Source organism: Melanaphis sacchari, unplaced genomic scaffold (genome assembly GCF_002803265.2).
Source record: "Melanaphis sacchari strain LSU unplaced genomic scaffold, SCAv2.0 Contig120_pilon_pilon, whole genome shotgun sequence".
Classification (NCBI taxonomy): Eukaryota; Metazoa; Arthropoda; class Insecta; order Hemiptera; family Aphididae; genus Melanaphis; species Melanaphis sacchari.
Window position 1 is genome coordinate 606,058 of NW_020270473.1, and position 17,612 is coordinate 623,669.

Here is a 17,612-nt window from a genome sequence, read left to right on the forward strand (position 1 = left end):
CCATACGTCATAACATAGAGTGGAGCATAATATATACATCGATTTTGAAGGGTTATAGAATAAAAACTATTGAACTTACAGAAATGAAGTGTATATTTTGTAATTCATTAGTGTATCTAGTTTTTTACATTCAGTTTCTCTATTATAATTTCAATGGCATAGAAACTAAGATATATTTTCGTAGAGCGCCTGATCTCTTTGAGATATGACGTGGAAAAGCCTGCGTGCTCACCAGATTTGGGCATTTGTGATTTTTTTTTCTTTAGATATATCTAAAGAATAAAGTGTTCAAACATCGCTCTCACGCCTTAGAAAAATTTAAAGAGAGAATCGAGGAGGAAGTTACGGTTATACTCATCAGAATGTGCCGACAAGCGGTTGAAAACTACCGGAATCACTTACAGGGTGCGTCGCTGTTAACAGCTGCCATTTTAGAGATTTTATCTTTAAAACTTAATGTAAAAACTAGATATCTTATTTCTGTAAGTTCGATAGTTTTTATTCTACAGCCCCTCAAAATCGATGCATATCTTATGCCTCACGCTGTATTATCGCCGTTACACTTACAGATGAGTGTATATCTTAATAATTTATTATTATTATTAAAGCGATTTAGTCATGCTCGCGAAATACTGCAGGGCTGTCGACTGGTGGATAGAAAAAAGTTCTTTCGATAACGCGAACGAAACGCATACACAACGTCCCGTTGTATGTATCTCTGCAGCGTGTATTGAGCATCAGACGCACGTGCGTATTATTTAACACTTTAAAATTATTATTTATGCGTAAAACGTGATTAATACCTTCGCATGACGAACGAGCGCATTTCCACGGGAAGCGTAAACGTACAACCATGGTATTACGCACTCAATCCCAGAAATTTGTTGATTTCAAGATGGAATTGTCTTCGTTTTAATAATTGACAGACAGTCTAGAAAAAAAAACAAAACATTTACTTTTTACGCAACGAGTATCGGCGACCGTGATATTTGATTTTAAATTATTTTCAATGGACGACACTAGAAAAACACGCGCATGTTTTCGAAAAGCATGGAAAAGTTGTGTTGTATACAGTTTATGATCCATGGAAGTTGGGGAAAACACGACTACAAACCGGAAATCAGAACATCGGGCCCCTCCATTTTCGGTTCTAGACAAGAACTGAATATGCAATGAGAAGCTATAAACAATAGATATATCTACTTAGGTTGGGTTATTTACTATCTTTTATCTGCCTTGTACCTAATAAATGTCAGTGAAAACGTGCAATAATTATAGGTATAAACGGCTAGTATTTAATATAATGTTTAATTAAATCCATCATTAATATTGCAATACCAAGTAGACATAAATACTAGACCATATTGTAATTAGCAATATATTTTGCTAGAATGTAAATATAAATTATAATAAATCTGAACTTTCGAGTCGCACAAAATATCATACATCGAATAAATGCTTAAATTTTCCTTTTTTTTAAAAAATCACTCTACTGGCAACTACTGCTAAACAACTAATAGTCTTTTAATACTTCACTACGATATTATTTCTCATTAGGAAGGATGAATAAAAAAGTATATAAATACCTAGGTAATATTTTGAACACAAATACGCTTTGATGTAAATATACAAGGCTATTTTCTTAAAACAAATTACCTATAACCGTCGATGATTTATACAAAACGTTTTTTTCCAAATGATCGTACAAACACATAATAAACACTATACACATACAATAATTATATTGAACACTACAAGATTCCTACTCGATCGATTCACAAAAGATCATATCCACCCAACTAACGATCCGACCAGAAGCTGTCGTGGTATAATATTTCTTTAAACAAGTAAATTAAAATGAGTAGACTAATTTTTTACTCGATCACCATGTGTGTTGATTTGTCATTCTCTTCTCTGTGATAATCTTTCTACAAATATCGATTTAAATAAAAGAAATATGTGACAATTTAATAAGTGCTCTCTGTTGCATTGCAAATAATATATATATCAAATATATTTATTTATACTACACATATTATACATAGCATAGTTTTATCCAAAACAAGATTTTACGGAGACAAACAATAAACATTTCAGGGTTTTCATATTATTTTAATTTTTGATGTTTATACTACATCACCTGGTTTTCATTAGTTTTTATTAAATATTTTTTTATTGCTATTTTTGATTTAACATTTCTCTTAGATAATATTCTTTTAATAAAACAATCATAGTATACTTAAATAAAAAACAAATTAAAGCACATAATATAAATTCATGTAAAATTCTAGGAATGTATAAATAGAATTTATTACAGTACACAAAAAAAAAAAAAAAAAAATATATGCAAAAGCGTCATAAGTGATAACGACTATGCATAAAAATTACGTTGTTTACTAATTTTTAATTTTGTACAAATTACCTCTATACAAACAGATTTTTTTTTCACTAGTATTAATGGTCAAAACATAGTTATTATCTCAATAGACGTAGTATGATAATGATCGAATAATTTGTAATAAAAAGTCATTAATAATGCATAATATAATTACATGGCTTAACGTTGTAAAATTTTAATGTTAATTACACACCAATATAAAATAATAAATTCCTAAATTCGTGAACATGCGTGTATAGTATTTAAGCCCTATTTCATTAAGAATTAACTTTTGATAACGACAGTTCGTTACTTTTATGCATTTCTTTTTAATATCGAACCACTCCAACTGACCAACCCGCCCGCGTAGCAACCATACACACACGGTGACCCACTTGCTGGAGTATTTTTTTTTTTATTATTAGAGGTGGTTTTATGCCAGAACATAATATTACCTAGTAAACTTTTATACTTAACTGTTATTTATGATGTTTAAAACTTTTGTCAGGAACATTTCCCTTATATTTTCTAACGTATTATTCACCCGACTGTTACCCGTCTCCCATTTAACAATTGTTTCACCGCCGTAAAACGTTGTAATTAGCTATGTCATTTTAGTTCTCGTAGTTATTTTTTTTTCTTGTTTGTTTTGCATTACACTAACCGCATTAAACATCTGTTCGGTTAATCACCGCGAGTTTATACACACGGAATGTGATGTATTCTAGTAACGTCTTGAGATGTAATTACAAAAAAAAAAAAATAACACGTTTATCCTTCAAATTATTGTTTGTCGGTATTTTATAAATGAAATACGAAAATTCAGAGTAAAATAATCAGAGATCACATAATGTAAAATATAATTTTAAAACAATTATAAATAATGAGAACAATCCTGAGTTGATTATTTTGAACAGGAAAATTGTCAAAATTCATACATATCGAGTATAAAAAGTTTACTAAAATGTCTTTATAAAAATATTATCATTTTTTACTGTTTCATCGAATTTCTTCGGATATTATTCACAATATTAATTTGGAATTTGTTAATATTATATGCATTAACATTTTCGGCTATTAATAATATTTATACCATGACCATAATGTAAGCAACAAATTTAACACTAGTCAAATTGTTTTGTATCATTTTATAAAAAATGTAATAAAGTTATAAAGTAATAATTTAGCATTGAATAGATACGAAATAAACTATTGTTCAAGACCGTTTCAGATCTTATTATATTTTATCGTTAATTTATACTAAAATAATTTTATTTACATTAAATTTGTTTTATTTTATTAAATATATTAAACTTAATACTCATCGTAATATTAAAAACAAACAAAATATTACCTATACAAACAAGAAAATAATATTAAGGAAAAACAATGTATTATTTATTTATAGATAATGAATGCTCTACGATAGAAAATATAAATATACAGCATACACATTAGTATTACTTTTTTATTTACTAGAACATAATTAGATAATCTTGAATCTTGACCATGCCATTTTGACATCAGGGCATCTTTATTTACAATATCCTTAAAATATTTGAAAAAGTCATTTTAATCTGAAAATATTTAAGTCAATGGAGAAACGCCGAATTAGTTTCTAATATCATTATAATAAATTTGTAGTGAAGAGTCATATAAATTACCAACTTTATAGAATTTTTCATTCTCAATAATTAATTGAGAATATATTTTTAACATTAAGTATAATTTCACTCATTGCATTTACTAATATCATACAATATAGAAATAAATAACAGAAACGGATGATTTAAAAGTGTAATATAATGTAACTATAATCACAATAGCCATAATGCGTCTTTAATGTCAACATAATCAAATCGTTAATATTACTATTGATTTTAGAATATATTTTAGTATATTCTAAAATATATTATGTAATTTATTATTTATAAAATATACTCCTGTAAAAATATTCAGAAATTTTATTAATATTAAATTTAAACTTAAGGGATTATAGAATTCATTCCTATTACTTTTTTTTTTTCGGTAAGAGGACAACTTTTTTAAATAACTTACATAATATAATTTTAGATCTAAAGTAAATAGAAAACTATTTGTTATTACTGACTTATTAACCAGTACAGACATATTCAAATCAAAATCATGAAATTTCTTTGGCATAAACTTTATATTTTTTAAATCTCTCAGTATTAATTATCGTTCTTGTATAAATATAAATTCGTTGTATATAGTTACAAAGTGAAAAAATAGTACCATATTCTTGAATTTTTTGAAGTCAATTATTCAAGTTTATAATATCAGTTTGGAAGCTACACAGCAGTATGTACAATAGTTTCGTAAACAATGCTCATAATTTCTTCATATTTCTGGATAAAGTTTATACAACTTTTCCTGAATATTTACTCATCACTCATCTATATGCAAAAACATGAATTATATTTAATAACACTAAAAATAAATTGATGTACGAACATAGTTTAATGACATTTTTATCAGTAAGTTACATTTAAATACTATGCTTAAAAAATAAATAAAAATACTGTATAGATAACTACCATTGTACACATATATATATATTAAGTTACACTGAAATAACTGTTGAATAAAAATATTTATTATTATTATTTTTTAATAATTGATCGTAATAATTATGTTGTATTGAATGTGATTATTTTATACGTGATGCATCCATTAACTTTTATTTATCGTATTAGTAATTACAATATTTGTTTTGAATATAATTAATGTAGATAAATTCATGATGTCAAATCACCTCTTTCTATTATAAAATGTATAGTACGTTATACATTGTATACCAGGTATATTGCCTAATTTTAACAGTTACAATTAAGAAATATAAAATATTCATAAAACCATGCCAATAAAATATTTAAGTACCTACATCTAACGTTGTTGTCCAATTATCCCTTTTCGAAAAATATTGCAATCGGTCGACAAAAAATGATTTTTTCTATTTGACAGCTTGTTAACGTTTTCTAGAGTAAATTATTATGTCAAAGCAAACATTTCAGTTGATCAAAACAAATCAATCCTTACCGATGAATAATAATGGTTTTTTTTTTTTTTTTTAAGTGTTATATACTCATGACGTAAAAATGAAATAACTTTATCAGTGTCCCATTAAAAACGTTAAAGTCCACGACGGGCTCGACGTCTTCACAGCAATATTAAAAATGGTATGATTATCGTTTTTTTTTTCATTTTCACAAGGTTTACGTTGAGTTATTGATATATAGTATTATAATGTATTAGAATAACTTTAAACTACGTTATGTATTTTTAAAAACACGATACTGTTTGTTAATCCATAATAATATGTCCTCGAAATTAAATGATTACGCTCACAATTTACTTGTGTCTTTTTACCCGATTCCAAAACCCTCCTGTTCAAGCGATACATTTTGACAACAAATCATGATGTAAATTCTTGCATTATGTCTTTGTCAGCAAAAAATTCTCATGACAAAACTGTGTCTGGATTTCCATTAACCATTGAAAAACATTTAGGTGCAGCACAATACCACATTGATCGTCACTGTTGTCCTCGCAGTATACTAACTCAGTATTTGAGTATAATAATACACACATAATATTATGTATACGCCGTAAACTGTATAATAATATGATCGCATAACCACTGACAATAGCAAAAACTTTATATTCAATAAAATATTTTTACCTACAGTTTATTTTTCGTGATTTTTTTTTTTTAAATATAATTATCAGGTCTGTACATTTTGTGATTTTCCACATAGATGAATTTCTGAATTGAATTTATAGTGAGGCAAAAATTTGATTCGTGACAACTGTCCTAAATACAAAATTTTTAACATGTTTTTATTGCATTATGGCTTTTACTGAGTATAATACCTATAATATATTGTTTAAACATGACAATTTAATATAAAAAGTTTATTTTACATATATTCTTCTTCTTCAAAAAGAAATGTTCTTTCTACAAAGCTTATCTATTTATTTTTTCAAGACTACGTATATATATATTATATATTTTATTCATATTTATTTTAATATTGTACGCATACTATTTATTATCTTTCAACACTACCATTTAACCCATAAACATAATTGCAGTAACTTTATTTTATTACCTTGCTAAGTTTATTTTGCACGATTTCACATGTTTTGAAATTTTTAGTGCATATTTCATAGTTACGTTTTACCTATATTATCAACGAGGTTAGTTTATTACAAACCATATCTCATTTTAAATTCCATAATTTTTAATATAAATAACTTTAATTTTGATTGGTCGACGTATATGTTTTTAAATAAATTTAAAAAAATCATTTTTTTATAAGCCATACACATCAGTAACAAATAACCAAATTCTCAAAATAAATATTAATCCTGATTAAATATGTTATGAAATTCTTCTATTTGAAATATATATTTCAAAAGGTTTAGTTATTTTTAAAATGGCATTCATTTTACGAAGAATTGACTAAAAACATAAAACGAATGTTATGTACACAAATTTACAAATTGGATGATTATAAGCTACATATTCTAATATATTATTTATATGTTCAATAATGCGACCAACTACCTAACACATAATACATAATATAATTAAGTTAGTTACGTTTTAAAATTAATATTATGATATGTACAATATGTACATGTGTACAACATTATAGCAATACCTATAATAACACGAAAATGAATTTTATTTAAAAATCTATTTGGTTAAAATCTATTTGAACTACAAAATACAAAATGTATTTGGAATACTTTATTTTAAGTACTGCCCATCCCAAATTAAAGTTTTTGTTTGAGTTTATCGAAGCTTAATTATGTTTTTTGTTTGACTTTTATGAAAGATGTTGATTTTGATCGTTAATTACAAGAAAATTAATCCATCGCAGATAATGTATAAAAAAAATAAATAAAATTAGTTGTTTCCGACAACCATTTATTTTTTTTTAATATTTAAAAATGTATTATTGCAATTAACTAATATACTTACTCGAATATTATAAAACTGAAATGATGAACCACAATTCAAAAATTATTTATTCTGAAATATACGAATATAAAATATTGATGACTGAAATTAAAAACACCGAATAATTGTATATCCCATTATTTTAATTTCAATAAAATAAATATTACATATTTCCATTTTTAAAAAAAATTTAAAATACAATTCGTAGCGCACTATTGTACAATAATAATTTATATTTTAGTGTAACTTAAGTTTTTCCTGGAGATATTTTAAATAAATATAGTTCACACTACTTTCAGTACAGCACTTATTTCCAAAGTGCACTATTTCCCGATCCTCCCTAATTTTTTTTTTCAAATTCATATTATGGTGTTGCAACAATATCATAGATAAAAAAAACATTTTCAGAATTTTCACCAAGCTATTTAATTTTATCAATTCCATTTTTAATTAGAATTTTCCTTACGCGATTAATGATTATGTCATATTTTACGTCACATTTAATTAAATTAAATTTAACGAATAGTACAAATTAAAAATAATTATTTAGTAAAAGTAAAAAATAAAAATAATAATTGGCGATTAGTGAAGGACAACTACAAGAAAAAACAGTTATGGAGAGCACACACGCACTACTACGAAAATCGGCTATTATTGGACTTCCGTGTACGTTTGTTACGTACAAGACAGACGCTGACCTTAAACTCTACCGAGAAATGAATAAAATGGGTTCAACACGATTAAAAACGACAAAACAAAACCAAAAAATAGAAATTATATTGCACTTCTAAAGTGAATTTACACCCCAGGCTCATTGTCATCCCGTTACCTGTTACGCGCTAAGTCCTCGAAGTCTACAATTACATTTTGAGTAAGTACACACAAACTAACATGCGGTAAACATCAGAACTCAACGCCGCAATAATTATAGTATTAAACTTTTTACTTTGCGCATTTCTCGGCGATTCTAGAGATTCATTTAAATTACGTACGCTATTTGTAACTTTTATTTAATGTTTTAGCAGTACACAATAGGAAACTTGTATGAAATATTTTATAAGTAGTTATCGTGAAATGAGACTTTACAGACGGGCAACGTTTGCTTTCTTTATTACGTATTATACTACCTTAGCGAAACGAAACAAATCAAAAATTCAAGCAAATCCCAAACCGCGCACGACGGTGGTGGCGGGGATATTGGAATACATTTCGACCACTTAAACGCGCTTTGTTAGTTTTCTTTTTCAAAATCATACAAATCACCGAACCAAGCGCGACGTCAATAAACACGACAAAATAAATGCGAAAACTTTTCTATGAAATTCTTGTTTAATACCATTGTAGGATTTTATCCCGGAGGCACCGGTTCCCTTAAAACAATATTTTCGATACGACAATACATCTACAATTATAGCAACCGACCCCTCGCCGCCTCAAATTATCTGATGTATGGATTTTTTACTTGTACTTTTGCGCACATTCGTGCATAAGACCGATATTACTTCAGGTTAAAGTTGTTTTAACGTTTCTGACTCGTCAGTGGTGTAGCTCAGTGGGGAAAGTTAATACTCCGCTATTATTATCAATAAAGCAACTATAACTGCAATAATATAATAGTATTTATACTATTTAAGATTCATCGATGAAGGTTTACGATTCATTAAGCATGCCATCCGCTTTTTCTTAAAGAATAATAAATTTATCTAATTCTAATTTTTAAATATACTTTAAGACCGTGTTTTCAAATTCAAAAATATTTTCTATGTATATATTTTATTATATATTTAGTATATATTTTATGTATTAATCTATATCGATAATATTAACATATTTTAGAGAGCTGATATTTATTTTTACGCGAGTTTTTTAATGCAAAAGTCTTCAATCAATATAAAATTGTTTTTTTGATTTTTTCACCAAACTTTTGGGATATCGTTAAAAAACCACCCAAAATTTGTAAATATTTTTTAACGCGTTTAAAAATACACTAGTTTGTCTTATCTAAAGTATCAAAAATTATAATATTTTTCATGACTTTTGATTATCACGTAATAATTGTCAATTGGTTGATCATCGCTTTGCGTTATCACTAACGAAAAACGGCTGCCCACTATTTATTATCGGCGTATTGCGATATAATATGCCGAGCGTGGTTATCTTATGGCCAATACCCGTTTTTACTAGATGTCTATGTGTATAATGTTTATACAAAAAGCAGACTGCCGAGTACATTATATGAGGTACGCGCGCGTGCGCGATATTAGTTTACAACCGATGAGTGGTTTTTCGAGCAAACACAGAGGAAGCAGTGCGAAACTGTTATTGTGGCCCTTTGTAAAAGTTTCTAAATCTACTCGTATATACGGTTTCCGCTCGCGTGGTTTTATATACCAAGGAGCCGACGGTAAGTGCGTGATAGATAACAACGCCTGATGTCTTTCGGGTCTAAAAACTCTCAACCATATGAGTATATTAAAATTTCACCTTCGCGCGCAGCTCCATAAAACTACGTTTAAAAGTTAACTTTGGACATTTTTATGTACGTTTAAGTTGCTTTGAGTAGCGTGCCTACCTACGCAACTACCATCGAGACTTTAATTGTAATGCTCTGTATAGGCGGAAAACTTATTGCAAGTGCGCTTTTCCCGTGCGTTCTGAATTAACGCATTTTTTTTTTAAAAAAACGGAAGAAATTATGGTCTTCAGCATCACAATTATTGTATTATACACTATTGTTGGTTTTCATGAAAAAAAAATCAATTTTAGTTTATACCACTGTTAAATATGAAGTCGTTTAACAAAACACAATTAAATGCACGTTTCATCACCGGCTTAAGCTTTAAATTCATGGTAAAAATAGTTTAAAAAAAATTCAGACAAGAAATATTTACTGTAAATCATAATTATAAAAATTATATATCTATATCAAGTTTTGGTAGACGTTTATATACTAGAAATTATCTATCCACTTGTTTCCAATAAATAAAGAATTATTGATATTCTTAAATGGCAATTTATTATATGTTGAATTAGCTTTTTTGGCTGAATAATTATTTCATATGCAAATTTAAATTTATTGTTAAATGATATAAATAAAAAATATTGTGTAATGTACATTAGCATCTCTGACATACACTTCGCAAATTTCGTAATTAAAACGTCTAGAACAAAGGTACAAGTCAAACAGAAACTTATTGCTTTCATTTTTCTTATAAAACAAAACTATAGAGCTTTTTCTCGCCTTGAAAAATTTAAATAATATAATTGCACAGAATCGATTGTCAATTTAAAAAATAAAAACAACCATCTATGTTTTAATGATTTTTTTAACTTAGATTGCTCGTATAATAAGGGCAATTCTAAAACAAAAAATACCGAAATTAAATAATCCATTTAAACAATAAACTGTCATTTAGAATTTTCAATTTTATTTTTACACCATATATTCAACTAAGGTTTCGATAATATCACTCCACTATCGCAATTTAAAAAATGCGCAACTCGAACAATTTTTTTTAAATTTTATTTTATTTGAAAATGATAACATTAATTCAATTTGAATTAAATTTATTACAACATTCAAATAAAAGAATTATTTAACATTACAATAGAAATGGTAAATAACCCCTTAAAATAATAATTGAACGCGCGTTCAAAAACAAACACCAACAATAGCTCTCATCACTCACAAAATTAGTTAATGTATACGAGGTTTACAAAATTAGTACTTCTAATTGTTAACCGTCACAATCGTTATTATACCAAAGTACTATTAGTAAATTTAATTCCGTGTTTATTGTTGAATTAGTGTTAGAATAATTTGTTTAAATACTAATCTTTCATATAATATATTATTAGTGTCTAAATAAGTACCTACTACCTAAAATAATTAGTACCATAATCTATTAATATATATATATATATATATATACGACAAAATAAATATTTTTGATGAATTGACTCTTTAATCATATATTCAATCTTCAAATGATTTTTTTAAATATAAATTACACACAGCGATGTAGGTTTCCATGTTTTCAATTTAGTGAATCCCAAGAAAATTGAGTGACAAAATAAGAATACATCCATAACTTAATTTTTCCAATTTTTAAAGTTACTTTTAATATATTATTTAATATAAAATACGTCTTATATAGTTATACTAAATTGTACACACGTAAAAAATCATGACTGAAAAAACGACACGACTGTGACAAAAAATAATTTGCATTGAAAGACTCGGGACACTCCACTCTGATAACAAACTACATTATTGACAAATAGTTTTATTAATATTGTAATTTCTTTCTTCTTTGGAGAAACCAGATTTCGAATATTAACGATAAGTGATCAATGAGAATAATTAATTTGTTTCGATTTTTTACCGTTAAGATTTTAATATTACTATTTTAATATGATAACTTAGGTATTTATCTAGAAAAAATATTTTTATTATTTACAAAATGTGTACATACCTAGATACAACCACCGATAAAATCTGAAAAATCAATCAGGACATTTTTAATTAATAAAAATGAAAGTATATTTTTAATTTTTTCAATAACAATATTTAAATTTGAAACATACATAACTCAGTGTAAACTATACTGTTCACATTAATACGCTAACTCTAACCTATGTATAATATATTTTTATTTTTATTTAACCAAATACTAGTGAATTAGCGATCATCATTTCTATACTATGTAGGTATTTATACTCAAATTGTTTTTCATTTTTTATATCCACTATCTGTATGTAGTCTACAATCAATTCTGTTCCATTATTAAATTCTGTGTTTTACTAATACTAAAACAGTAGTGAAATGGGTATTATAAAATATTCCAGTGTAAGAAAAATATATTTCTTATAAATTTCATCGGTTCACGTCGATATTAATTAAAGTAAATCAAAAAATATTATCACATACTATCACAGTTTGTGTTATACATTATAGAAAAATTTAAAGTTTAAACGTTAATTAAAGTTCCATGTTTTTCTAAAAGGCTTTCGGCGGAAATTATTTTTTGTTATTTTTTACCACAGAGTCTGAATTTTGTGGCTATCTTTGACCCCTAGCCTTGCGGTGTATAAAATACCAACATGTACTTGAATATGTCAAAACCAAAAAGCAAAAATAAAAAGGGAAACCCCGTCGACTCTTTTCCTCTTGCGCAAATGGTTCCTAAAAGATTTTGTGCATAAAAACATCGCCCGGAGCACAAAGGTTGTCGACAGGTCGGTAAAACGTCCGTCATCCAAGCGCGGAAAGACAGTAAAGAGATAGTCATAGTATCACAAGAGAGGAAAAGTATACTTTTCAATAGTGGTGGTATGTATGGGGTAGCACACTATACCACTAATATTTGGTAGTTAACGGATGTCATTATTATTATTATTATTATTATTATTTCCATCGCTATTATTATTATTATTATTATTATCATTATTATTATTGCCATTATTATTACTGTTATTTCTGTTTTTTTGTTGGCAGACACTTCATATGTCGGTAATGATCTAAAACTTTGGCGGCTTGACAGAAGGCAAACCGGTGTTTACTTCTGCATAGCCAGCAACGGTATACCACCTGCAGTCAGCAAAAGGATAACGTTGAGCGTTTACTGTGAGTATTATATAATATTGAGTCTCTAACACAAATAATCATATCAATAACAATTATATATTAAGTCAACTCAGTACAATCTCTGTTTTACCTATTATCTGTAAGATTTGTATCATCAATCAATACTTGCTCAAAATAATTCAATATGTCAAAAATTCGAACTTGCAACTGAAATGGTGTTATGATTATTATTATTATTAATTCTACCGTACAAAACAAATGTCAAAGCTTTCGTTGCAATTTCCTATAAAACGTTTGCCATAGAACCAAATACATATAATAGATATATTATATATGTATTCATCAGACTAAATTTAAATGATCCCATTTTGTTCGATTTCGTCACGTCGCACAATGTCTAGATTATTATATAATCGTATATAATTATATTTTCGACAGCGGTTAGATGATGGATAATAAATTAAATATTAATTTGATTTGTGTTTGTGTATGTGTGTATGTGTATGGAATGAAACAAACACATAATGTCATGGTATAAACGTCGATAAAAGCACGTAGGTAAAGAAACTAGTGAACATAATTGGTCGGTGGGTCGGGTACGAGCGGATTAAATCGAAAAGTGGTCTAATGTTATCGTTATTGTAGACGGTAAACCGCAGTGTAATAAAAAAAAAAGGAACGCGAATAGAGCACGAAAAATCGGGTATGTAGAAAAAATAGATCCCAATAATAGTATTGCGGTCCAAAGTGTATTGTACCTAGTCAGTATAACAGTATTTTATTTTAAAATGGTTCGTGCGCACCAATTAACTGTATTTTATTCGTTATACTTACTGTTTAAACCACAATGTTTATAGCTGTTTTGAAAATTCGATTAGTGTAGGTAGGTATCTGCTTTGTAGTTGCAGACCCCAATAAAGTGTTAAATGAACAAACGTCGAAATAATAATAAAATATTTATCATTATATATTATAGACATTTAACTACTGATAAAACTTAATTTCGAAATGTAACTGTTGTTTACGTCATAACACTGTTAGACTATTAATTGGCTAAATTTATAAGTATATTCAATCAACGACGTCCACTTGGCGTTTAAAGTATACTTTTATTGGGTTAGTTAATTGGTAAAATGTTATAAGAGTTATTCTTTAAAATCTCTCATGAAAATTGCTTATAGAGTGCATTGAAAATGAGAAACGAATTTTAAAAAAAAAATAGAAACAATTAATGTTTATTATTGAAAACTGAAAGTACTTAGAAAAATATAACTGAAAAAAAGAAAGAAACACATAACCCGTAAAATCGATTAGGTACCTATCGTCGTCGTTCAAACTTTAGTAGCCATATTCATCGAAACTTTCCAGTCTTCGTTCTATTTAGTATTTAAGTTTTAAAATTAAAAACATGAAGTGTTCTAATAGTTATTTCTAAATCAAACTTTCTTATATAGTTAGTTGTTGGTCTTTATTATAGCCGCAAACTGATATTTGTTCAATCAAAAAATACAAACGAATTTGTATTAAACGCAATTATAATCGCAGTTTTCAATATTTATAAATTCAATTATTTTTACCATTAGGTATATCACGTGAAATAAATTATTATACTTATAAAGTCCAATCTAACATTGATACATTTTCAAACAATTAGTAATTTATTATAACCCTACTTTGTAGTTAGAAGCTTCATAATCGACAACAATTCTAAGAACTTAAACTCACACAATATTTTTACTTAAATAATTATCCGAACAGTAGCCTTATCTATTCATGCAAAGTAAAAACTGTCGTGTAGATGAAAATTATTTTTTTTTCATTTATAGATATATTACAAAGAAAAATTTCCAAAGGTTTTCTAAAAAATATAACGACAAGAAAAATAAATTACTTTGGAAATATTAAATCACATTGTATCACATTTTTTCAATAATTATATATTTACTTTGTACATCTCACATATATGTAGATCAAAAACATACTTAAATAACATGTATATGATTGCATTCATATATTTCTACTTTGGATTGAAGGGATAAAGTTTTTTTAGCCAAGCTTTGTGAGTACTTTTCTTTTACATTAACACAACTGTAGGTGGTAGAAAGTCACATTTTTGACAGAGCAATCAAGTAAAACGTTTCCTTTGAAAATTTTCAATTCAGACAGGTTTTTAAAAGTCAAAATTATCTGTTAAAAAATATAAAGTTTTGTCCTTCATCGCTATAAACTTACCAAATGTCAAAAAGAACTGTTTAATTAGTGTTTTTCAAACAAAAAAAAAAAATTATAATAATAATAATATCAATTTACTAATAATTTTAATATCAATTCAGAACTCAAATAAAAGTTATGGCGATTCATTTCGTACACTCGTAATCGATCGAACGTGGTTCTATAACCGTCGTTATTGTCAACAGTGTTTCCGATAAAACTTACGACTTAAAATTAAGTACATCGCACAAAATGTATCTATCATACTGCACATCAACATTACACGGACGATTTACTTGTCTAGTCCGTTCGACGGTGACACGCATGAAATATTTTTGACTAGCGTTCTATTTACATTGTCACGCACAAAACCGCAACCAATGTCTTTACGGCGCTACTCGATTCTGTAAAACGAATAACCGATCGTACATTTTACATTTAGACAGAGCTTGTAAAAAAAAAAGTCAACGATGACGATGACAAGGTAATGGCGTTTTAGTCGTACAATTCTAAACGTTGACTGATACAGAGGTGTTTTATTAAATCAAATAAGGTTTTTTTTTTTCTTAATATCGAATGATTGATTGTCACGGTCGACTCGTCGTTTATAAAAACAGTGGTTTTACATGCAAACCATGAATTTATATGTATATGTTATGGAAACGTATGGGTATGTTAACCAGGCATTATGGTAGTGCTAGATTTTGATGGAGAAACTATGTAAAATTCTATACTACCCGGTATAATAAATTAAAATTTAATGGTTTTTTTTATTTATTTAATAAGTATTTTTTTTATATAAAACTCAGTATCAGTCAAATAATATGCACTGCTTACGTTTTTCTTTTTTAAATTGAATTTTTCTCTTTTTTTCAAATATCGCTTTTCCGATGTAATTTAATTTAAACACTACACAAACTTTCACAGAAAGTAAACTGCATTAGGTAAATTGCACAAATTTTACTATTACACATCTAAAATAATAAATTTTACAATATCTTCAATTAAAAGTATAATTACCTTAAATTCTAAAACCAATCTATCGATTGTTAACTTGATTATACTCTCATATATTAAACTAAATAAAATTTAAAACTAAAACTAAGAATACTTTATTACTGTACTTCGCTTAATAACCAGGTTAAGAAACTTTTTTAATACTTGAACCCTGTTTAAAAAATGTACCTACTCTGTACTAGCAATATTATGTTTTTTGTTCCAATAAAATATGTAGTATATTATAATCAAAAATACTCTTTTTAGTATTTAAAAACAAATAATTATACACAATCACAAGTATTTAAGCAATAAGCCTTTGTCCAAAACGTTTTTAATATAAATATATACTGTACAGCGGCGGATCCAAAAATTGTTTGAAAGGGAAGCCCATTATTTATATTTTTAGTAAATAATTATGAATTAATATAAAATATATAAATAAAAACATATGTTAATATGAAAGGAGTATAATTAGATTTTTTTAATACTAAATTTAATCTATGCTTTACATAATGAGTATAGAAAGCAAGAAGTTTAAATTTTAAAATTCGCGACTGTACACGTTTAAATGCACCACTCATGTTAGACCATTCCATTATACCCTTGTCCTCGTAGAAATAAAATATATAACTTATTTACTTTCAATAATTTTTATTATAGTATCAGTCAAATTTTCTCCAGTAATGTTTTCAACTTTTTTGAATTCAAGAAAATATTCATCAACGATCTTCATTTATCTACATAAAAATATCTAACAAAAAATGTAAATTGTTCAGATATACTATTATCGCATGTTTTATCAATTAAAATGTAATATAACCTTTTTTTATGTTTTTAAATTTCTTATGACATCTCCGCAGCAATCTATTAAATAATTTCGTATAGTCTTACTAATATACGTATAAGTTGCATTACATTGTGATGTATTTAAATGTTCGTCGAAGATTTTATCTCCTGTGCCAATACGAAATTGTAACAGAGCCTTAAAGTTCCCTTTTTGTTTCATAATACTTTAATTGCTATCTTTACTTTCATTATAATAAATAGGACAGTCAACCTTGTGGCCTATTAATGATATTTTTGTAAACCACAATATATTATGGTTTTTATTATGGAAATAATTAACTTTTGTTTATTTTGTGCGATTTCACGTACCATAGGAGTATCTAATACCGATGCAATATTTAATTTAAAACCAATGATAATGGCTTTTGACGTTCGACAATACCAGCTTTCCGACTATTATATAGATATTTATTTAGTTTTTAAAATCATATTTATGTATAAATAAAAAAATGACCATTTCAAAATTTTTTCTATGGTACATTGACAGGAGAGACACGTGCCCCTGTGCCCTCCCTGAATCCGCTATTGATACTGAAAAATAAGGTTATACACTTTATGTCTTTGTTTGTTTTACTACTTATCATATAATTTACTTGAACACA

The 17,612-nt window shown here is 27.0% G+C and overlaps 1 protein-coding gene across 1 annotated transcript in view; it reads left to right on the forward strand.

The window, feature by feature from the left end:
* Window positions 1-17,612, forward strand: part of LOC112590841 (lachesin-like) — a 201,373-nt gene that overhangs the window by 133,598 nt on the left and 50,163 nt on the right. The window contains exon 5 of the mRNA XM_025334418.1: window positions 12,865-12,993. Coding sequence (XP_025190203.1) covers window positions 12,865-12,993 — 129 coding nt within the window. The remainder of the gene's footprint in view (window positions 1-12,864; window positions 12,994-17,612) is intronic.